A 24,037-nucleotide genomic window follows, 5' to 3' on the forward strand; every position below is an offset into this window, starting at 1 on the left:
GAGCCAAGGCCTGTTTTTTCTCCATGCCCTGTTGGCTGTCCTGACCAGCAGGCTCCACAGTCAGGTTACAACATTAGCTTGAGCCCTTCAAGTCCTGCAAAACCTTCACCATTCCAGGCAAACCAGACCAATTTCAAAGCAGTCATTTGAGACACTTCCTGCCAGCTCAGGGGTGCCTGTTTGGAGACAAGGCCATGCTGCTAGGAGTTGGGAACATGAGTAGCTCTCCAGGCATGGTGCACAGCCTACCTACTACCAGGTTGCTGGAGAAACAGGGGAGAGGGTGTGGACCTGTCCCCCTCTCTGCAGGAATGCGGGACATCTCACCTATCGAGCTCTCAAAGTCCGGCTGGAGAGGGTTCTGCTGACAGGAGAGGTAGAGCAATGCCAATGGCGGGGGTCCACTGTGCTTCTGGGGCCATGAGATACCTGCCAGGAAGCTCTGTGCAAGCCAACAGGCACAAGGATGCGAAGGAAAATGTCCTGGCAGATATGTGTGCATCGAGCGTCTCTGGAGATCAGGTGGTTGTCGCTCACTGATGGGGAGAAGCTAGCTCTGCTTGGGATGGGATGGGATGGGATGGGAGCAGCCCTGCCGTGGTGGGCGTGTTGAGCTTGGCTCTGAGGATGCCGGCACTGGAACCGTGAGGGAAGGTCGGGTGATTTCACCTCAATCCTGTTTAGTAAGTTTTGACCAGCGCTTTTTTTTTTTTTTTTTTTTTTTTTAAAATCAGTGCTTCCGTGCGGTTCCTCTGGAGCTTTCATAAGAAGCTCCTCCACACACACACACACCCACACACACACATATATTGACACACCGCATATGGATACAGATGAACGATTCCACCTGACCCGGCCGCCTCCGGGCATCACTGCCCCGGCACCGGCGGTGCAGAAGGCGACTGCGGGGTGGGCGGCGGCCATTTCGGGGCGTGAGGGGAGCTGTTGGCGGCGACCCCCGTCGGGGATGGCACGGAGCGGGGCACCGGGGCGAGCCGCTCGCCCCGGGCACAAAGGGAAAGGCGGCCCCGAGCAAGGGGGATGCGCGCATACTACGCTTTCCTCCCCATGCGCGGGGGAAGGAGCGGGCAGGAATATTCTGGACCGAGGGAGGGGAGGAAGGAGAGAAGGTGATGAATAACTTGAATAAATCTGCGGCGGAGCTGAGGAGGGGGGAAGGGAGGGAGGGAGGGAGGGAGGCGGCGGCGGCGGCGGCGGCAGGTCATGTGAGGCACAGTCATGCTGCGGGCAGAGAGGGGGCACCTGGCGGCTACACGACGCGGCCGGGGGGCGGCCGCCCGCAGTGGCCATGGCCGCAGGCTCGCCCCCTCCCCAGCCGGGACACCCCCACACTCGGCGGGCTCGGAGCCGTTCGGCCATTTCCGCCACGCGAGCCGAGCCCTATTTCCGCCGGCCCCGGCCAGACGGGCTTTATGTCTGCCGGCGGCGCGCGCGTGCGCGGCGGCCGCCATCTTACGTTGTCTCTCGCCCGCCCTCCCCTTTGGCGAGCTCTCCCCTCCTCCCCCCCGCGGCGCCTCCTCCAGCGCTCCGTGTGGAGACGGGGCCGGCACGGGGAGGGAGAGACCCGCGGCGGCGGGGAAGCCGGGAGTAGACCCTGAGGGAAGAAAGGACGGGGCGGACGCACACGCGGGAGGAGGACGGATTCCAGGCGCGGTTCTGCGGAGGACGAGCGGGTGCCGCCTGTTATAAAGGGGGAGGAGGCGGCGGAGGGGGAAGGAAGAGCGTGCGGAGCGGAGCCTCCTCCAGAGACAGCCAGACACAGGGAGGAGAGAGAGGCTGCCTGGCTGGCTCCCCCTTCCTCCTTCCCTCCCCCCCCCCCCCCCCCCCTCCTTTTCATGGACTCTCTTGTCGGGTTGCTGCTGCTGCTTTTCTTCCGTCCTTATTCCGTCTCTCTAATACCCAAAATGATTCAGCTCCATGGCTGCCACTGACGGGGATGTCCCTGCCCGGCTCAGCCTGCCGCTGCCGCCCTGCTGTGCGCCAGTCCTGTACGTATCCGCGCCTTCCTCCTCCTACTACTACGAAGAGCGGTGATGGCGAGGGGCGCCGGCCGCCTCGCCGGGCTGCCCTGCGGGCCCGCCGGCTGCCCTCGCCCCGCCGAGGCGGGGAAGGAGGGAGGGCGGTGCTGCCGGCTGCCGGCGAGCCGCGGCGCCCGGCGGAGCCTCCGCGGGGAGGAGGAAGGGGCTCGCCCCCGGGGCGGCCGGCTGGCTGCCCTCCCGGGAGAGGCGCAATCGTGGGGCTGGGGAAGGGGGGGGGGGGGGGGGGGTGGCCGAGCAGAGAGGTGGTGGTAGAAATCAAAGGGAGGCGGGGGGGAGGGTGGTAGGGAGAAAGAAAGTGAATGGCGGAGGATTGAAAGTGTCACATTCAGAGGCGGCGGAGGACCGGTGCTCGCCCCCTCCCTGTCTCGGAGGGGAGGAGGAGGGGAGGGGGGTGGTGGTGAGCGGCGGTGCCGAGCTGCCTTAGCCCGTGCACTGCGGGAGTCGGGGGGGGTTATGCGTGGTGGTGTCTCTGCCCTGCCCTAAGCACACAGCTAACTGTGTGTGTGTGTGTATGTGTGTGTCTGTCTCTTTCCATACCGGGGGATTGCACTCTTAAAATACACCCGATACAATGCACCAGCCTGACTCAGCCGCAGACATTAGTGCTAGGAAGATGGCGCACCCGGCGATGTTTCCTAGAAGGGGCAGCAGCAGTAGCAGCGGCAGCAGCTGCGTTACTGCTCCCACTGCACCAGGTACCGGCGTTGGGAGCGCTGCCCTCTCCGCCGAGGATTATCAGCCGCCTTTGCTGGTCCAGCCACCACCTCCATCTCCTGCATCAGCTTCAACAGCGGGTCCACAGCCGACACCCCCTCATCCACAAAGCCTGAACCTCCTCTCGCAGTCTCAGCTCCAGCCACAGCCCCTTGCGCAGGCTGGAGCTCAAATGAAAAAGAAAAGTGGCTTTCAAATTACCAGTGTCACCCCTGCTCAAATATCAGCTAGTATGAGCTCTAATAACAGCATAGCTGAGGATACAGAAAGCTACGATGACCTCGATGAGTCTCACACTGAAGACCTGTCATCTTCAGAAATCTTGGACGTGTCTTTATCCAGAGCCACTGACTTGGGAGAACCTGAGAGGAGTTCTTCTGAAGAGACTCTAAATAACTTCCAAGAGGCAGAGACTCCTGGGGCTGTTTCTCCAAACCAGCCTCATCTTCCTCAGCAGCATGCTCCTCTGCCTCATCACCCGCAGCAGAGTGTTGTGATCAATGGAAGTGTTCATCCCCATCATGTTCATCATCACCACCATCTTCACCACCACCATCATGGACACCATCATCCATCGCATCCTGGGGTGGGTAGTGCCCCAGTTTCTGGAGGACCACCTCCCAGTCCATCGTTTAGAAAACTATCAACAACTGGAAGCTCTGACAATGTTATACCAACTGCACCAGTTTCTGCTGCATCATCCACTGGTTCCCTGGCATCTGCCGTGTCTAATATCCGCACTACGAGTACTCCTGGCAATTTAGGTATAAGTCCTGCTACTGGAACTAGTACCTTAAATAATATTGGTGGTGGTAGTTCTAGTGTGGCAAGTAACGTGCTTGGTACTATAAATTTAAGCAACATCACGAGTACTGGTAATGTAAATGCTTTGTCTGGAACTAGCAGCAATGCTAATGCGAGTATCTTGAGTGGTGTTGGCAATGGTACGAGTGCTTCCTCTAGTGTCATTAACAATGTTACTAATCCAACTGCAGGAATGGCAGTGGGATCAAGCCAGCAGCAGCCTGCATCTGGCACGTCAAGGTTTAGGGTTGTAAAATTAGATTCTAGTTCTGAACCTTTCAAAAAAGGTAGATGGACTTGCACTGAATTCTATGATAAAGAAAATACTGTTGCAGTTTCGGAGGGAGTAGCAGTAAACAAAGCAGTAGAGACGATAAAACAAAACCCGCTTGAAGTGACTTCTGAAAGGGAGAGCACCAGTGGGAGTTCTGTTAGCAGCAATGTAAGCACACTGAGTCACTATACAGAAAGTGTGGGAAGTGGAGAAATGGGAGCACCTACTGTGGTACAGCAGCAAGCATTTCAAGGTGTGGGTCCGCAGCAGATGGATTTTAGCAGTACTGCTCCTCCAGCAATTCCAGCATCTAGTATACCACAGAGTGTTTCTCAATCACAGCTTGCACAAGTCCAGCTGCATTCTCAAGAGGTAAATTATCCACAGCAGAAGCCAGGGGTCCAACCTCCTGCACAGGCCAGTCTAACCACTGTTACTGGGGTTCAGCCAGCCCCAGTTAATATACTAGGTGTATCCCCATCTCTGGGCCACCAGCAACCTGCCCTTCAGAGTATGGCTCAACAGCAGCTGCCGTATTCACAGCCAGCACAGCCTGTGCAGACTTTGCCAGTGGTGCAGCAGCAGCAGTTGCAGTATGGACAACAGCAGCAACAGCAGCCAGTTCCTACGCAGATGGCCACGGGTCACGTTAAGCCGGTGAACCAAAACTCTGTCACAGGGGCTATGCCAGACTACATTCAGCATCAGCAGATCCTTCAGACTCCAGCCCCTGCCATGCAGCCAAGTTCTACAGGAGTGGGAGCTGGACAACCGGTTCCTGTTGCCCAGGCACAGGGCATGCAGCCTTCAGTGCAAGCACATCCAGCTGCTGCCCCAGCTCAGCCTGTTGCCCATGCTCCAGCAGCAATACCAGGTGTAGCTGCCAGTGGTCAGATACTAAATGTTGGGCAGCAAGGAACCGTAGCTGCTGTGGTGCAACCACCATCTGCTTCAAACCAAATTCCACCTCCAGTTATGCCATCAACTGCTGCTCCTCCATCTTCCCAAATAGTGCAGCCTGTGCAGACAGGAATAATGCAGCAGGGATTACAGGCCGGTGCTACAGGCCTTCCTCAGCAAATGGTCATTGCTCAGCAAAACACCTTGTTACCTGTACAGCCACAGGCACAAGGAGTGGAATCTGTAGTTCAAGGGATGACTGGCCAGCAGCTGCCTGCGGTAAGCCCTATACCCTCTGCTAGTACTGTTCCTGCACCAAGTCAAACTGGTTCAGCTGTGCCTCCTGGCATACCTTCTGCTTCTGTAGGTTTGGGACAGCCACAGAATATAGCACAGGCTTCGGCTGTGCAGAATGGCAATTTGGCTCAAAGCGTTAGTCAGCCTCCCTTGATATCAACAAGTATAGGTATGCCAGTGGCACAGAGTGTGCCACAGCAGATGCCACTAAGCTCTACCCAGTTCCCTGCACAATCACTAGCTCAGTCCATTGTAAGCCAAATCGAAGATGGCAGACGCCCTACAGAACCTTCCTTGGTGGGTTTACCTCAAGCTGCCAGCGTCGAGAGTGGTGGTGGAGCATCGGCCGCTTCAGATGGCGGTAGCAGCAGCATGCCATCCTCGGCATCCCTCTTTCCGCTGAAGGTGCTGCCGTTGACAACGCCTCTTGTAGATGGTGAGGATGAGAGGTAAGACTGCCTGTAACTTCATTAAAAGATGGACTGTTTGATAGTTTGATTTGCGCTAACTTGCAAGCCTTTTTACAGCCGTTCTGTGAAATGAAGCAGTGTGATGTTTCTGTCTAATTAAAATACTATTTGTCAGGTCTCAGCACATGCAGATAGTGTATTAAAGAACTTGTTTTTCTCTTGAGGGGGTGGGTTGTATTGATTATGCTTTGAAACTGCTGTGTGGGTAAATTGTGCTTAACAGTCTGTTCAGTGTGTATATTCCCATTGTGTAGAGGAAGACAGAAGAATACTGTGGAGTGTGGGTATACTAGTGGTGATTTTAGTTTAGATTATTTATTATACAGAAATAATTAATATTTATTCTTAGGTAGATTTTTTTTTTCACAAGCCTAGACTTCATCCTGCCTTAGCTTCTCTTTTTTAAGTATTGACTTTACTAAGGCTGAACCAGTTGCTATTCTGTGGTGTATTTAAAACCTCTTTGACAGCCAAGAGACACTTAAGGCAAATGAGTATGGTGGGATAAGAAGTGTTCAGCAACATTGTTGTGGCTCTTTGAATTGAACCTGGGGTACTTTTGGTCTAGATGGTTTTGCTTCAAAGCATTAATGCATGGCGAGATCCACTCAGGCCTGTGGAAGGGCGGTGAGCCTTTGAATCTGGTGCACCAATTCTGTGCAGTTAGAGTAAGAAAACTGCATATTTTTTTCCCATTTTCACCCATTCAAACTACATGTATTCTCTCACCTTCACCTTTTCAAGTAAGTGACCACTGCCTGGTCTTCATGCATGTGAATATTCTCATTTCTTTGACAGTGTGTCCAGACAAGTTGTATCAGTTGTGAAAAGACCATTGTGTGTGTAGGCTGAATTGACTGAAACATCAATTTTAAAGTGTGGTTTGGTATTAATTATGTGTGGAAAGTCCTCAATGTATTGAGGACCTCTTGTGATATGGGTTTGCAAGTGGCCAAGAAGACTGGTGCTTCTTCCAAAGAACTTTTTGTCTTAAGAAGCTACATTAATGGGAGAAGTAATTTTTAGCATAAATAACTCACCTTGGGAATGTGGGGCAGGACGGAAAAGAACACTGGAAAAACTGAGCCTAGGGTGAGCAGACACAACAAGGCACTAAACACAAGATGGGAAAAATGCCATAGCAATGGGAGGTGAAGCACTTTTTAAATACCTTCTTGGTGCCATAACTTAAATCAGGAGTAATACCAGTGGCCAGACCTTATTAATTTTAATTTTTGTTTTAATAAAATGGGTTGCTGGGAGAGGCTGGATTCTTTTCTTAATATTGAAAATCCTAACTCTATCAGCAGTCTCTGGATTATGTTGATCATAAGGTGTTGACTGCCGTAGTGGCTTTCATCACATCTTTCTAAGATGCCAGAGAACTGTAATGAGTAGCAGCTTGTCCTCCAGGAGTGCTAGAAGACAAGTTCCAACACTGTTGCATTCTGATTATGTTTTTTTAAGTCAATAAGTATGTGAAGGTGGTAGAAGACATATTGAGGTGTTAAAGCCAACAGTGTCACTATTATGCTACTAGCAGTTTTTCAGGAATGTTTTTTGGTTTTCTTTTATTTGAATTTTGTAAACCAAGACACTAATCCTTCTCTTCACAGGTCCCATTGGTGTTTGGTGGTGCAATTTGTTTTTATTGTTGTATGGTTGTTGTTTTTTCATTTTGTTTTCTTTTATCAACCAAAAAACCCCCTGGGCTCTCAGGGGATCCTAGCCACAGAGGAGAATCATAAGTTTATTGGTACTCATTGTTTTGGAAAATGACATCTAGAATATGTCTGTACCCTGATTTTTAAGAGCATATGTTAGCAGTTTGACATGATTGGTAGTTTTTCCAGAATGTTTAAGTCCCTCCGGGTAACAATAGCCAGAAATACCTTCTTCCTCTGTTGTTTGGCCAGCCAAAGATCATATCCTTTCTTCTCCCATGCACGTTGTGTCTTTGTTCAATCTGTCATCTTCAGGTAGACTACACTTTGTTTAGCTGCAGTTGGAAAATCATTTAGATTCTTTACACAAAGCAGGATATGACACTATTAAATGGAGACCAAAAATAATTTGGGGTTTTTTGCATGGCAGTAGTGGCCAGGTCACTTTTGTGTACAGTCTGAAAATTTACAGCAGCATGTCTCCCTGTGTATTTGTATGCGACATTAAAAACTAGTGAGATTGCTTCTGTTTCCTCTTCCAGGGGATCTCAGGGCAGGGTACTTATATTGTCATCTTCTCTGGAATTTTGGGCTGGAGCTTAAGAGTTTGTTACTCACTACAGGCAGTGCAAGATATATTGTTATTCTGCTTGGCTCCCCACTTTTCTGGCCATGGGATCTCTCTAGTTAGAGTTTTTTGCTGGTTGATTAGATTATTCCCTCTTTTACAGGAGGTAAAGGGTAGTGTCTTGTAAAAGGGCATAAGCATTTCAGAAGCAGGTGTATTGTAAATATGTGTGTTTGAAATTCCCACTTCTCTCTGTCTTATCTGCACACACATATGTCACTGAAGATTTCTATCAATACATCCCAAGGGATTCTAAACCTGGCAAAGGAAAAGGTAGGAGAAAAGAAGTGAGTGATGACATAATTGGGCTAGCAAAGAAGCTGTAAAATTCCATGTAGCGTGCCTTTGAAAAAACATCTGACCCATGTAATACCTTGTATAGATTAACTCCCAGCTTTCCTTAAACCTGTATATAATTGCGTTTAAGGCCGTGCCAGTATCTTTAAGTCTTTAGTCTGTTCAGTTTTTAGAACACCATTTGCAGCTCTTTGTATGCCTGTTATCAGGCCATGGCCTCTTAAATATAGACATTGTGGAGTGTATCTGCTTTGAGAACTGTAACCTTTATTTCCCCAGTATGAATGACTTTTATTTCAAGTCATTGTGAAGATTAGATATTAAAAATGAGGTGCTTGGCAGAATGCCATATGGAAAAATAATTTGCAAACGTTAATAAATAAAGAGAGGATACAAAATCACCACACACCTGTAGTTCTTCTGACTAGTCTTTCTTAAGCCTATTGGGTGTGCCATAGGTGTTTGTATGTTGGGAGATTCATCGTCTCTTAATTTTTTGGTCTGCAAAAACGCAGGCCAGTTTTTTGGTTATTAAATACTTTTTTTTCCTTCTCCTTAACTTGGGCCATGGTATGGACTCAGTGCATAATTCTTACATGGTTTGTTGGATTTGGAGTGGCTACCTTGATTTATTCACTATAGGTATTAAATCTTGCTTATTTTAGACATGGTCTTTTGAGTTTAGTGTTTCATCTTCAGAACTGTAGAAGAGGATTGCTTTTATTTTCATGTGTTTGATATTTAAGCATGGAAGAATGCATGTTTTATACCACAGTGAATATTTTTGTGTATTTATACTTAATGTTACAAAATCAGTTTTACATCTTCATAGACAATGTTTTGCTTTACATGCTTGCACTAAGGTTTTGTATGGATTTATATTATTTTTAAGTTACCTGTAGAGTGAAAACTTGAAAAGTTAATGTATTTTACAGCATTTATAAAGGCTGCTATAAGTGAATTTAAAAACAGCTTAATCTGAAATGTTGTTTGCTGTTACTCAAAAGCAAATTTTGTGAATGAAGGATAAAAGAACTAATAACTGCCTCTCTGTCCTTGACAATGTTTCCTGTAGAATTGTTTGCATTCTTCAGGCTGGTGCAAGTTGTGTTCACCTGTTTGTGCTTTTCATCCAACAGTGAAGCTAAAGAGAAGGAGGAAAAGATGATGGCAAACACAAAACAGGCATAGAGACTTAAAATATTTTTTTTTTACCTGACAATTTCATTACATTTTAAGAGAAATTTTTATTATCCTTTTAGAAATGTTTTCTGTGTAGGACGTGTGTTTTGGCTTGTTATTAAGTTTGCAGAGAGGGTGGAAGATTAAAGCTAAACATGAGAATCCAAAGACTTGTGAGCAGCCTTAGAGAAATCTCTAGCAGTAGTAACTAGTACTAGATTGTAAAGTGAAGTACAGTCAGGAAGCTACATTAATGTTCATCCTGTATGCAGCTGTGTGGTGGAAAGGTTGACCAGGTATGAATGAGGTTTTTACAGATGTAGTTCAATACTTTTTGCAGATTTTAGTAAGCAGTAGGGAATGAAGTAAGTAAAGTAGAGCTGTAAGATTCAATTACATTTTTGATGCAGCAACTATTTTGCATACTTACTTCGATTTTGTAAATGGTTTTAGAGTTCGTATAGGCTTTTTTATTTGCTGGAAGTTTTGCTGCTATTTGATGAGAAAAGGAAAAGATACTTTACAATGAAGGATTTCTGGTGGATTAGCATAGATATATAGTGTTTTGTTTTTTTTTTTTAGTTGCATCCTAGGGGCACTGTTGTTATTTTCTGTTTTGCACATTTTAGACTTGCTTCATAGTTTTGCTGCCATTTTGAAAACCATGTGATTTGAGTTCTAGGAGGTGAACTGTTAAAAAAGTCTGTTCGTATCTTCAGTTGAGCTTTCTATGGAACTTGAAAAAATTATTAACCTCACTAGTGACAAGTCAAGTGAGTAGAAAGAGAGAACTTTGGTGAAGAAAGTGTACTTGCTGTTGTGTTGTGCTGACAAGTCCAGTCTCACTTGTCTGACGGAGTAGAATACCTGTTGTTGGTGGAATTGACTTTGTTAGTTCTGCTCTAAGAACAATAAGGAATTTAGGGTCTGCACCTTGTATGTCTGCTGACCAGCTGTAGGTGGCAATACCTGTTTTGATGGACCTTTTCCTGATGTCTTTTATAGATGCATTTTCTGCATACCATGATATGCTTTGAACTAAGGGTTGCTACAGTACTTGGTATTGCATTGCCTTTCAAGACAGGAAGAGTCAACAGATACCAGAGGGTTGTAAAAGCAGTAATTTAGCACTTAAGATAAGGCAGATGCTGAGAAATTCATCTCTTCAACTGACTGATTTCCACAGCACTGCAGTTTTGGTTGGTCTTTGGAGCAGTGCATAAATATGAAAGCATCTATGTATGCATATGTGAAAATGAGCAAACAAGGTTTTAAAATATTAAATGTTGAAAAACTGTCTTTGTTATTATCTCAGGATTTGCATTCTTTACAGGCTAATCTGGAAATCAGAATTAAATACACTGACAAATGGATTGGTAGTGAAGTGTTTCAGCCTTTACAAGTTACTGTGATCTAGATAATGGGCGACAGAGTAATGACTGTATCAGTCAGTGGTAAGCTAGCAAAGTAAAGCAGAGTGGGAGGGGAAAATAATTGAAAAACAAACACCACCACCCCCTCCAAAAAACCCTAAACAAACAAACAAAAAACCCCAGCCCAACCTAGCAACCCCCAGTATGTTAATGTATCTTGCTTAGGCATAAATAAAAAGCTGTATTGTTAGCACACCTGTACTACAAAGAGACCCCCTGTAACCTGTTCATCTTACAGATAGTAATAAAGTAAATAAGCCTTTTCAGACCTGTCTGTAACAGCTTAGGAAGTACATCAAATTGTCAACAGTAGTATTGCTAGTGTGGTCTTTTAAACAAAAAACTGCATGCCTGAATATCAGTGTAATTATAGCAAGTGTATTCTTGGTATGACCTTTCTGGGAATAATTTGTGATCTGGGGTTGCAGTGTGATGTAGGTGAAACATAAAAATGACTAGAACAGAATGGTGTGTCTTTGTTCTCATTGATTTAATGCACTGGTTCTTTTTCTATTCTTTTGATTAATTTATGAGACTAAAATGTACTGTGTGTAATATGTATTATACTTTAACAAATGACTGAAAGCTTCTTAAAGTGGACCTGTACCTTTCATTTACTGCGTTTAGACCACCAAAAGCAGTGCTATTAAGCAAAAGCATGCTTTAACAGCATGCTAAGAGGGACTTGAGAGTAAGATTATTCAGTAAATTATTTCATGGCAATGATCACCGTAAATAAGAAACTAGCTTATTCTCAGCATGGCTGTACAGGAAACCATAGCCTAAAGCTAAGATGGAAAGAGTTCTCGAGTGACTGGTGATAGCACTTAATTTATTTTAGTGTGTTCTAAGGCATTCGGACTTAGGAATTGCATGATGGAAGTGCAGCATAATTATGGTATCAAGTTGGAGCACCTGATCATCCTTCTGGCTTTAATGTCTGGTAACACTTTAACTCGTTGTCTGCTTTTGGAATTTGCTAACAAAGATAGTAATTGTGCTACAGTCAGTGGTGTAGAAATCCTTATCAGCTCATTTTGTGCAAGCCTTCAAACACCTATTGTGCATTGTCAGTGTTGGAAGCAGGATTTGGTTTGTGGTTGCAGTTACATGCAAAAATCTCCATCTTCCACTGAAGCTGAATTGACCTTCCTGGGAGAGAGATTTAGAAGTTATAAATGTTTGGCAGGGATTGTAATGATGCCATACATGCAAATGGTAGAGCCTGTGATAGTTCACGTGTTCTGTCATTGTTGGTTACCTTATGGATTAAGTGACTTGATAGTACCTACTAAATGAGGACTTCTGATTCTGATGCTGTGCAGAGATAAGAATGATACTTATCATGTTCAAACACATCATTATGCTTTAATAATGGGAACTTGTTCAATTTTATGAAAGTATTTTTACTTGCAAAGTAAGATCTGTAATGTGTTTCGGTAAAACAGAAAAGTCACAGTAAACCGTCTCACCGTTTTCTTGGAGTAAGCAATTACTTAGTGATTATGCTTTCTTTAAATTATTTTGGCATTCTTGTGTACCAGAAATGACTTCAGAGTTTTTTTTCTACTCTTCTCCACTCTGTGTTACATGGATTTTGTTAGATGTTTGTCCTTCGTGTTTAATGGTTTATCACCCTATTTTGAGGTGTTGGTGAGGCTTCCTATATTGATGACCTTTGACAATCAGGATGTAAATTTAAGAATCCTGGGCATTCAGGCTTGATGTTCTTGTCCCAGTTTCTGTTTCTTCTTGCTGTGCAGGGTTAGTGATGGTCCAGAACAGTAAAAGTAACTTCTCTTTGTTCAACAGAGAATGGCTACCAAAACAAACTACTCTTTATAATTAGCCTTCCTTGCTGGGGGTTGTAGGTATTGTATAGACTGAAATGGGTATAGAATTTTGAAAATACTTAGAAGAACCGAGTAAGAAGTAAAGTAGTGGGAGGTTTTGTTTATCTCATTGTGGCTGAGAATTTAACACAGTTTTGGAGCTTACTGTAGTCCTTGAAGAGCAACAAATGCTCGTACCACTTACGCTTTTTTTTCCCCCCTCAAGGAAATTCTCAGAAAATGGCTTTGTATTTGTCTTAATTAAAACTTAAGGGTTATCTTGTTCATCTGGTTACACAGTTTTGAATAATCCATTCTTTTGAGTGTAGTGGAGAAGTACCATTTTATAAATTGCTAAAACAGGCAGCAGAGGAATTAGACTTAGAGATGAACTTCTAGGTGAATGGGACCACAGTCTGTTAAAAAATATAGGCAGTATTTCTAGTAAACTATAGATTTGGTAGCAACTGGAAGTTGTTTGTAGAGTGTTTTATAACCTTCAGCTTAAGTGTGTTAAATGACTTGGTCAGGCATATTGTTTGAGCTTCTGTGTGACTTAAGTATTTTTCCAGCCTTCTTGTTTGTATGTCTTTTCTTTTTTCTTTTTTTTTGTCTTGGTTTTTTTTTTTTTTCCTTTTGGTTTGTTTGTGTGTGTGTGTTTGGTTGTTTTAATTAGCATGGATGTCAGCAGGAAGTTTTCAGGACTCTGATTTCTTGGTGTGTTACTGAGATGTGAACTTTTCCAGCAGCTGTTTAAGCAACAGTGTCAAAGTGCTGTGCTAAGTATTAGGGGTAGTACTGAAAGCTGCTGAAAATGTGGATACACATTCAACAATAGTCTTACTGTCTTAATGCATTTAATAATAGGGTTCTTTTTTACTACTGTACTGCAGTGTAGCTCTTAATGATGAGTTGCACAGGTAACACAATTTGAGCATGCAGTGCTATTACTGTATAGTTGTTTCTTTATCTTCAATGTTACACTTGGTTCATTCCCCCATGAGGTGAGACCATGAGGTGTGGATCAAATATAAGTTATGCCATCTTTTTGCAGATGATGTGGGTCTTTTATTTCTAATCCATTGTCTTGTGGGTCCTTCTAGTTGCATAAAGTGTTATGTTTCTGAATTTGGTATCCATTAAGTGTTGCTTGTGCTGGTTTATAATTGGTGTTTTCCTTTAAATCCTTGTAAACAAATGTAAGTTATAGGAATAGCTCTTTATGTTGCTCCAGTAACTTTGAAGTCTGTGCAATGTAGAGGGATGAAATCCCTGTCAAGATGAGAGGAAACTTAAATGCCTCTTAAGCTTCCTCTGACCTTCATTTCACCCAATTCTGTCACAGTCGTGTATAGATGACAGAGAGAGATGATGACTGGCAGTCAACTTATATATAAAAGAAACTACAGAAATCAACAAGTTGGAATGTAACCCTACTAAATTTGTGTTTCTATATATTTAGTGCTCTTATAGCTATTAAGGAACATTGTGATTAAAAATTAACCCAGTAACTCATGTATGATTGCTTTGATATCTGTTGTGACTGCAATTTTGAAATACTTTTCTTTTTAAAGAAGAGCAAGCAAAAATTTCTCAGGCAGAACCTGAATAATGAGTGACTTGTTTGGCATATATTGCCACTGAGCTGGGATAAGCAAAGGGAAAAAAGGCTTCTGTAGATTTCCTGGAAGATTATTTTAAGCTTCGTAATTTTACTGGATGTATGTGTGTTGAAATATCATAATGTGTTTTTGTACCATATGAAAGATTCCATATTTTTCTGAGGAAGTCTGTCTGTGGACTATAAACAGCATTTTAATTCGTACTTCCAGATTGAGCCTGACAGAAGTGGAATGCTTTTCTTTCCCTTTAGGATTTCATGAGGGTTCATGCTGTAATTCCTTGCTATATAGAAAGGCAGGTAAGGGGAAGGAGAACAACTTGGAATTTCGTTTTGTTATTATTTCGTGTCAACTTGTGCATGCTATTAATTGTCATTCTCCCTTGATGCCACTTTCAGTAGAGGATTCTCAGACTATAAGAGTATATGAAATCTGTCAAGGAAGAATTTGATAGTAATAATTAGTTTATATTCAGCATTATGGTTTGTTTATGTTATAAGCTGTTCAGTGAAGAATCTTGACCTTGCCTTAACTTGAAATGTCTACTGAACATCTTGATTAATTTGTTTTTGAAATCCTTTATTCTAAAATTCTTAATGCTCCTTATCTGTATGCATGCATATGAGAACATATAAGCCTTTTTTTTTAATAAAACAACCCAAAACAAACCTGCTGGTGAAAGAATGAGCAATTGCTGCTTTTACAGTCTCATTTCTTGCAGTCTTACAAAATAAAACCAAGTGAAAATAAAATAAAAGGAACCATGAGTTAATGACTGCGTACTTCAAGTGCTTGTTAAATAATTTACTGTAGCACCCAAATGAATTCAAGGTATAAATGTACCTCTTTAATCTGTTGAATGAGGTTATTATGTTAAAAATGGATCAGCATATTGCACTGCCAAGTGTTTCTTTAGTAGGCCTAATATCCCAAATTGGGTGAAATGTCAAATTACTCATAAATGCTCAGGGATTGGTGTAGGATGTGCATGTGCCTCCATGTTATTTTTTTTCTTTCCAAGTGTATGAGACTCCTTCCAGTTCTGTAATTGCTTGTGAAAAAGAGGAGTTTCTGAGCCTGTATTTGATTGGAGAGAGAAGAGGGAGGGTAGAAGGTGTGAAAGAAATGTGTTCATGATGCTGGTTTTGGTTTTCTTCTTTCTTTCTGGTTGGGAAAGGGATTTTAATTTTTGAAATCCTGTTAGGCATGCAACATGTCAGTCAAGTATATGCAGTTGTTGGCAATACAGCCTCTTCCTATTTATGGGATAGTAGCTAAAAGGCCTAGTTGTGAATTCGTGCTTTGCTTTGCTGGCTGCAGAAAGATAATCTTGAAGGACTTGGTGCCTGATGTCTGTACAACTTCTGAAGTGATTTTAAGATAGTGATGCTTTAAAGCAGGCAAAATTCTAAATGTTTTTAGTGGTTTATGGAAAAACAGAGTAGCAAAGCAGGATAGTAATCTGTGTGTTCTTCTGGAGGTGTACTCTGTTAATAATGAAGTGCATCATCTCTGGAATACTGCTGCACTGAAAATTGTTTGAGCTGCCATTTCACCTTGAAGGCATGGGTCAGCCTCTTCAGGGGGTCTCATTGACTGCCCTTGGAGATCTGTAGTCCTGCTTAGTGTTGGAGGTAGTGCAGAAACTGAGGAGTCTTATTTCACTGTAATTTAACGTGTAAATGGAAGATAATGATTTGCATCAAGATACCTTCAGCTTCTAGAGTACTGTGATCTGTGGAAGGGGAAAAAGAAATACTAACATGTTATAGCAGACAGTTGTGGTTATCTTCACTTTCTGCATTTGTCTGACCATCAGAATCCAGTGTGGAATCTTTAACATGTAGGTTTACTGTTCAAATTCTTAAAATATTTAGAACAGGTTTTTTTAATTCCTGAGAAGCTGTTGGGTAAAAATGTTTTCTCTGAAAAAGTTTTCCAAAGAATTTTGTAAAGTACGTTGAAATTGTATGAAGTATATGTATTTTCAAATAGAGGATTGTCTTGATATTTACTGATATGTAAGTGTTTAAGCAAGCCATGTAATCCTCCCTCTTAATACTTTTTATCTGGGGAGATGTTTAAAGAAATCTGTTTGGTTTTTTTTTTAAAAAAAAAAACCCATTTAAAAACATCTCCTCCTGTTCCAACCTCTGAACATAATAGACTAAGCCGTTCTTAATATTTTAGAAACAAGTAAATTTTATAAGTATCCAAAATGTTCTAATCATTTTTATATTTTAAGAACAACAATAAAGAACAAAAAAACACCCAAGCCCTGGGATATCTTTTTGCTAAATGATAAAGTTTGCATAATATGTTAGAGAGAAGATAAGTCAGATCAATATAAGAGCCATGCAGTTATCCTAAATTCCAGACATCCATCCTTTTAGTTTCGCTTTAAAATCCTATGGTTTTGTGAATTTACAGGTATTCTTCAAAAATACCTTCTCGAAGTTGCTGTCAGGTAGCTCTGGATTAGGTGTGTAGCCTTTGTGAATGCAGACAAATCTTCTCATGCTTTCGTTACTGTGAACCCTAGAGTCACACATATTGCATTCATCAAACGATAATGCCACGCGGCTGTGCACAATTTGGCATAGGCAGCTTGGCAGTGTGAGGTCTGTGCTCACAATTGGTCAAGTATAAGTTTTGGTTGTCTGTAGCACATTGTAATATGCATATGTGGAGCTTCTGTAAATTATATGCTAGAAGTTCTTAATGCATTTTCTACTAAAAACTTCAGTTTTCTTGGATACCATTCTTAAAAAATGTAACTATAATATGAAAAATCATATTACATGAAACAAATATTTTCTGTAGCATTTTATATCCTAAATTATATACTCTAACCCAAGGTATACATTTATAATGAAGTTATTAAAATGGTTTGTTCCAGTGCAGAATTGCTCAAGCATATGGGTAACCTTCTTTAAAGGTTTTTTTCTCATCTATTGCATGTTTTTCACCACTGATTTATGTTGTCTACTTCTAATGAAGAGGCAAGATTTAGAAACAGTTGTTTCAGAAATCATGAGATTGATGGAAAGATCTGCATTTTCTTTCAGAAGTAAGAGAGTTAAAATAAGTAACTGTCATTGGTAGTCTCCTCTCCCTAACATGAGCACAAGAGAAATGTACCAAAAAATAATTGCTGGGAAAAGTTGGCCTTTTTTTTCATGAAAGAAGATCTAGCCATGTCTGAATACTACTTAATTATAGTGTCTGTCAGTGAGTGTGACTAGTTTCTGTGAGATTGTTCTTAAGTGGTGAGCATAGGGTTGTTTTTAATCTCAACCTGGTAAGAAATGGTTTGAAACGGTGAAGTAAGCAATTTTTTGTCTAAGTGTTGATGCGGTGGATTTTACTAAGATGGCACAGATAGGAAATGTGAAAATTAGGACTTTTTGGTTCTGGCTGTTCTGAAAATTAAAACTGAATAGAAGGTGTGTTTGAACACGGCAGTGAACACCTGAAATGTCAGTGTGGCTGCTGTTGACTTGGCAGATTGATTTTCTTGGAGGATGATCAATTGAGTAATTGATAAGAGTAATAGAAAAAAGAGATGCTGAAGAGGATGCTCAATAAGAGCCTTTTGAGGTGAAGAACTTGGAAGTCCTGGATTGAGGTTTGCCTTTTGGAGCACTTTGGTGTATAGATTCCAGACCTTTACCTACTAGAACCTTTTGAACCTTTACCTAGCAGAAAGGTGTCTAGAAATGTATGTGTCTGTTACCTTCAGTGTAATTTCTTGGGAAGGGGGTAGAAGAGTTTATACTCTTAATGGCTCATGGCCAGATGCCCACTGCCATAGGAAGAAGTGGCTAGTGGAGAAGCATTTGGCCAGCTGGAGTGGGTTTTGTGGAGTCTGACTGGTATGACTGAGTGTTGTGAAGTGCCGTATGTCCTTGGAAATGACTGCTTTTGGAAGTGACATCAATTGATGCTTAACTGCTGAGGCCAAGACCATCCAAATTTATAAGCAACAGAACCAATTGTTTGATGTTGTCATTTCCTAGGTTAGCATGTTCTACGTGTGTACAAATTGCATTTTAGGATTTCATAGTGTATTTGCTTGATGTGAAATGTTTGTATTTTAGCTTCATTGTATTGCTCTGCTTACCTGCTGAAGTACAGGCTTCAGAACTTCGTTCTCCTCCTTTCCTGATAATGTTGGCAAAATGCAACACTTGCCAAGCTAGGTTATGCTGCATGAACTAATGCATCCTGGTTCCAAGCCTGGAATGATAGAGTTCTTCTGCTTTAGCATTATGTCCTGTGCTTTTTCCATTTGTCCTGTTTGGTTTAGCGTCTGCTGTTCTTTGCTTGAGGACTCCTGATGAATGGTAAATACTTGGGTTCAGGAAAACGAGGCTTCTGTTGGTGAGTCTGAAGAGCAGAAGCAATAAAAGGGAGTAAGGAAAAGAATGTTATGAGCAATTAACTAAAGTTGGTGTGGTGCTAATTCCTCGTCAGACTGTGGGAAGACCTCCATTTGTGTTATTTTCCCTTCTTTGTGTTATCAGAAAGTCATTCTTACTGAACCAGAAGTCCTTTGTATTGTCCTTGTAGACTAGGTTTGCTTGCTCCAAACATTTGGTGCCCATAGGAAGTGGAGCCAATGTCAGGGTCACTGGCTTTCCTTTTCTCTTGCGTCACACGTATATTCTCCAAGTACAATGGAGTGTCTTAGCCTGGTCATTTTTGCCTTTCTGAAGATTTTTTACTCTCACCCACTATTACTATGGTAAATTAATATGTTTAAGAGTTCAGATTTCTTGCCAAATATGCCAGAAGGGTCATTTGGTTTTGGCATGGACCGATATAAGGCCCAGGATGTCCATCTTGTAAATTCAAGAAGGTACTTTAACTTGGTTCTTTGAAAACAAAAAGCTGCTGCTGCTGAGGCCTGTCCTACAGCATCTCAAAATTGAGTTGTGGTGTTGTATTTTTTCTAAATGACAAAAGATAATCTAAAGGGATTAGAAGGAATTCAAAATGAAACAACCTAGTAATACCTAAACCAAGAAATAAATCTCTAAAGCTCAATGATAAACCTACGTCAGACTTCTGATTGAGACAATGACTCATAAGGAGCCTTAAAGCTATGATAGCATATTCACTTTTTTGTGCTTTAAATTATAAATGAGGACTAGTTTAGATCATGATCTAGACTGTATGTGCCCTCAAACAACTTGGGAACACGAGGCTGTGGGTAAAACTGCCTTGGCTAATATTAAGAAGGATTTTGTCTGTGAAGCTCATTGCCCCAAGATCCTATGGAGACCTAGAGGAAAAAATGTGTATGTCTCCTACATAAGCATACATATACAACATAGAATTGTAATAGTACATGGAAAATTGGGAATACTTTTGGCTTCAGTTTCTAGGACTACATGTAGATAATTAGGGGAAGCAAGTACGTCTTTTGAGAGAGGTGACAGTAGAAGCTACAGCATATCTTTTTCAGTGACTTTTGGAGTACTTGGTGCTGGCAACTACTGAATGCAGGATACTGCTTCATACTTTCTCATTCACAATCAGAAATAAATTAAAACTTAGAATTCTTTTTATTTCAACTTTATTAAGTATCACTGAAATATGAGGGCAGGAGAGAAAACTCATTGAGTTAAATGGAAAAACAGCAATACAGAGGGTGGCCATACATACCCTTGACTGTTCACAGGATCACAGAATATGCTGAGTTGGAAGGGAGCCCCAAGGACCATTGAGTCCAGCTCCTGGCCCTGCACAGCACCATCCCCAAGAGTCACACCCTGTGCCTGAGAGCATTGTGGAAACGCTCCTTGGTCTCTGTCAGGCTGGTGCTGTGACCACTTCCCTGGGGAGCCTGTTCCAGTGCCCAACCACCCTCTGGGTGAAGAAGCTTTTCCTGATATTCAACCTGAACCTCCCCTGACACAACTTCAGGCCATTCCCTCAGGTCCTGTCAGTGGTCACCAGAGTGAAGAGATCAGTGCCTGCCCCTCCTCTTCCCCTCACAAGAAGTTGTAACTGCGCTGAGGTCTCCCCTCAGTCTCTTTCAGGCTGAACAGACCAAGCGACCTCAGTGACTGCTCATATGGCTTCCTCTCAAGGCCCTTCGCCATCCTCATGGCCCTTCTTTGGGCTGTTGATTATAGAAGTGTGAGTGATGCCAAGTGATTGTGGTTGATGTCATGGTTACAAAAGGTATCTGGGATACAATGGTGTTTTCTTGAATTTATGGAGTAACAAAAGTTTAGAGGTTGTTGCAGGTTTAATGTAGAGCAAAGTGTAACAACTGCCCTGCTCTGTCAAGGCATAGACCAGAAATTAAGATGTTGTGTGAGTAGAAGCAAGATATTTATGGTTTCATTAAGCACAAAAACACTTATTCACAATTATTATTTTTCAGGAAGCTGTTCTTGTGCTTGAAAAATGTAATGGTCAGCACAGCAATGGCTCAAAATAGCATTTGTTATGCTATAGCACTGGCATTAGAGCCTCATTGGCAAACATCCAAGAGGCCTGTAAAAGAAGAAAATGCTTTCCATGTTAAAGCTTCAAAAACTTCTGTTTAAATTTAATTTAAATTTTCATTTCTTTAAGTTTAAATTTTCTAAAGTTTTCAGATTATATGCCTATTTAATAAAATATTTGAGAATGAGCTTAAAATCCTGTAAAAACACACTAGGTAGCAAGAATTCTTATTAGCAGCACAAAATAATTAAATTGATTATAGGAGTGCATGTAGGGTAGGTATCTGCTAAGAATTACTCTGTACAGGGTCAAGTGGTCACTGTACCAGTGAGATAAAAAGAAACAGTTTCAGTAGTTGGATTTTTCTGTTCTCCCTGCTTATGTATTTTTTAGATTCTTAGCTGCATGTCAGGTTACACTGTAGGCCTTTCTAGGTCAGTTCTTCTTTCTAAACATACAAGTAGGTTTAGTGGTTACATGATGGAATTGAGGTATGTTTGTCCTTTTGCAGGACACTGCCAGTACCAGAGGGAGGAGTAGCAGCCTTTAGCAGCCTCCTTCTCTGCTTTTCCCAGGTACTCTCGGTAGCTACATCCTGCCGTGGGGTAGGAAAGATGCCTTCTGTTGTAAAAACCCCTCTTAGAGTGTCTGTGCATAACTCTTAGCTGTTGCTAATGAATAAATAGGCAAATAGCAAGCCTTTAATATTACCAGGTTCTCAATTGTACTGCTGCCTGGAAAGGATCGGAATAAAAGATGGTAAATGCTTCCTGTGCTTCCATGTGTAATTGTATTGGGTAAATGCTGTTACGGAAGTTGCGCTGAACTGTCTTCACAGTAAAAAAAAAAAGGAGCGAAATGGACATTTTAGGTTGATTACTGTCTGTGTGGTCATATTTGCCAGCAGGGCACTAGGAGTCACTTTTTAAAAATGTGTTACCAGGGCTCTGAGATCTGGCATAAGTTTTAAAAGCATGCCCTCATCACAGTGCTCCTTTTTCAAATGTTCTAAGTACTTAACATAGAGGAGGAATTTGACTTCATGCTACTAATAAACACTGGAGCACATTTTCCAGGACTTTGGAGTTGCTGGCATATCTGATTCTCTGCTGATTAGGAAGCACATCAGAGGTCACTAAACCCTAAAGGAGACAAGTAATCTGCTTGGAGGTTTGGAGTTTTTTTCTGACTTTATTTATAAATAAACTTCTAGTTTGAAATACATTGAGAATAACTTTCTTTTCATTGTGCTGTATTTTTGTTTCAATCCATCCAACAGCAGAGGAGAATGTTTGTCTTGTCCAGTATGTGGAAATGAGTGTTGTGCTTAGACAAGACCTGAACATGATCCCCCAAAGGGTACCATTTTGGGAAGGACTTGGGTCAAAACCTGGGGTTAAGACAAGGCACAGGTACTGGATCTGCCATTTCTCTCCAGTTAAATATTAGTATTGATTGATCTACAGCATCTGTTCCAGAATGCTACTTCAGAGGCTGGAGCAGTCTGCAGACTTTTCAGGGGTTATACTTGGTGTTTGGAGAGGATGTTTGATTTGGTTTTAAAGTGGAGGTTACTGTGGGTTATATGGAAATAATGCAGTGATGTTGCAAGTTAACAGTAAAAAGAGTAATAAATTTAGAAATGCAGGAAGCCTGTTGATCTTGTTTTAAATATAAAAAGTTTGGCGAAACTTAAACTGTTTTATAAAAATTAATTGCAGTTATTAAAGTCAATAAATAACCCTAGTTTGTATTTACGGTATAGAAAAATGTTACTTCAAATATTCTGTTTGCTGGCACATGAGGTAACCTTGGAGGGAATTACTGAAAAGACAAAATTCAAACCCCAGCATGATATACTCCGAGTCTTCACATAGCATATAACTAATGTGTGAGGCCAGTTAGCAAATGGGGTTTTGCTTAGTATTAGTGTCTTAGCGTGAATTTCTATTCTTAATCCAGTTTTTTCTGTCTATAACCTATTTTATGTAGTAAGTTCATCTGTAGTATCTTTCCATAACTGTAGTGAAGCATCTTAAATATGAAATTAGAATATGCTAAATAACACGTGTCTAAAATAGGATTAGCCATGTGTTCTATTTATACTTCAGCTACTGTTCAGGAAATTTTTCTTCCTCATGCTGGATAGTCATTTGCATCATATTATTGTTTGAGTGATATTGGGGTGTGCTGTGTTCGTGGAATCACTGAAGTGATGGATCACTTGTTCAGTAGGTTTTGACTACCTTAAACTTCTCAGAAAATAGGTGCAGAATTACTGAAAGTGGGATAAAATACCCATAAAGGAATAATGACTAAAATTCTTATTATGTTAGTCCTTACCACGTGGCAGATCTTGCTCATGTCTTCTGGAAGAGGCACAGGCATGAGCCTTTTATATTCTTGGAAGAAAAACTGCTAGAGATTGAGGAGGGTGGTACAATTATATGTGTAAACTACTTGTGTGGCTTTACTCTTAAGATAATGTACCTTATCCTCTCTAATGTAACTTTGTTGATATGTCTGTAAAGCATCCTAGGAGAAAGGGGTCTGAGGAAGTTGTGACTTTATTGATCTGTGATTTTTGGACTTGTTCTGTATGATGAAAGAGACAGCAATTTGTACATGGCTGAGCAATGCATGACCTCTGAAGCTCAGGAGTAGAAGCTTGACTGCAGGGGAAGACTGTGCTCATGAAGGTGGTTAAGTAGCCAACATACAGGATAAAGAAGGGGTGCTGATAATCAAGACTAAAAAGAGTATGTTCCTGAAAAGGAAATCTTCATGTGGGGAATGTTTATAAACACTGGTGGGCAAGAAGGGGCAGGTAAGAAGATAAAGCCAAGGCTGTAAGTATATTCTCTTCCTCCAGATACTACTCTGTAACACTAAGTGCTGTTTGAGCCTGTTATTTTAAGCTGCTATACTGGGTAGGTATATGTAATTAGACTGGCTAGCATATTTCAGAAACATTTTCCACACTGTCACTGACTAGAGCATTGCGTTGAACTTAAAAGTGTTAATCTTGCCTTTTTATCTTCCATGTTTATGGTACTGTGGAAATGTTTTAAGATATGCATGTGAGAAATGTCTGTGTATGTGCTGCTTCCTGGATGCAACAGGACATCCAGGATGATGTGATGTGATCCAGGCTTGTGATGAGCAGTCCAATAGTGTAAGGGACTTAACTGCTCTGAACTAGCCATGTAATTCTGTAGAACAGTGGCTGCTGGGTTGGATAAGTTTATAAATCTAATTAGTCTAATAACTTAGTGCCAGAAATTTTAATAGGTGCCTTTTGCAAAACCTTCTATTATGCAATCAGTTTGGATTTCAGCGTAAGTGTTTGAAGTATGCCGTATTGGTTAATAGGCTTTGGAGATGGATGGAATTTTATT

At 41.9% G+C, this 24,037-nt stretch overlaps 1 protein-coding gene across 5 annotated transcripts in view; it reads left to right on the top strand.

The window, feature by feature from the left end:
* The first annotated feature begins 1,868 nt into the window (after positions 1 to 1,868).
* The window catches only part of TSC22D1 (TSC22 domain family member 1), a 92,967-nt gene continuing 70,798 nt past the window's right edge, over positions 1,869 to 24,037 (top strand). For 3 of the 5 annotated variants that reach the window (XR_007201759.1, XR_007201760.1, XR_007201761.1), the window contains exon 1: positions 2,641 to 5,498. Coding sequence is in view for 2 of the 5 variants with exons in the window: in XM_048295334.1 (XP_048151291.1) it covers positions 2,632 to 5,498 (2,867 nt within the window). In the remaining 3 variants the exon portion in view is untranslated. Of the gene's footprint in view, positions 2,010 to 2,631; positions 5,499 to 24,037 lie in introns of those variants that run through there. The other 2 variants (XM_048295335.1, XM_048295334.1) reach the window with 2 other exon arrangements.

This window comes from Corvus hawaiiensis, chromosome 2 (genome assembly GCF_020740725.1).
Source record: "Corvus hawaiiensis isolate bCorHaw1 chromosome 2, bCorHaw1.pri.cur, whole genome shotgun sequence".
NCBI lineage: Eukaryota > Metazoa > Chordata > Aves > Passeriformes > Corvidae > Corvus > Corvus hawaiiensis.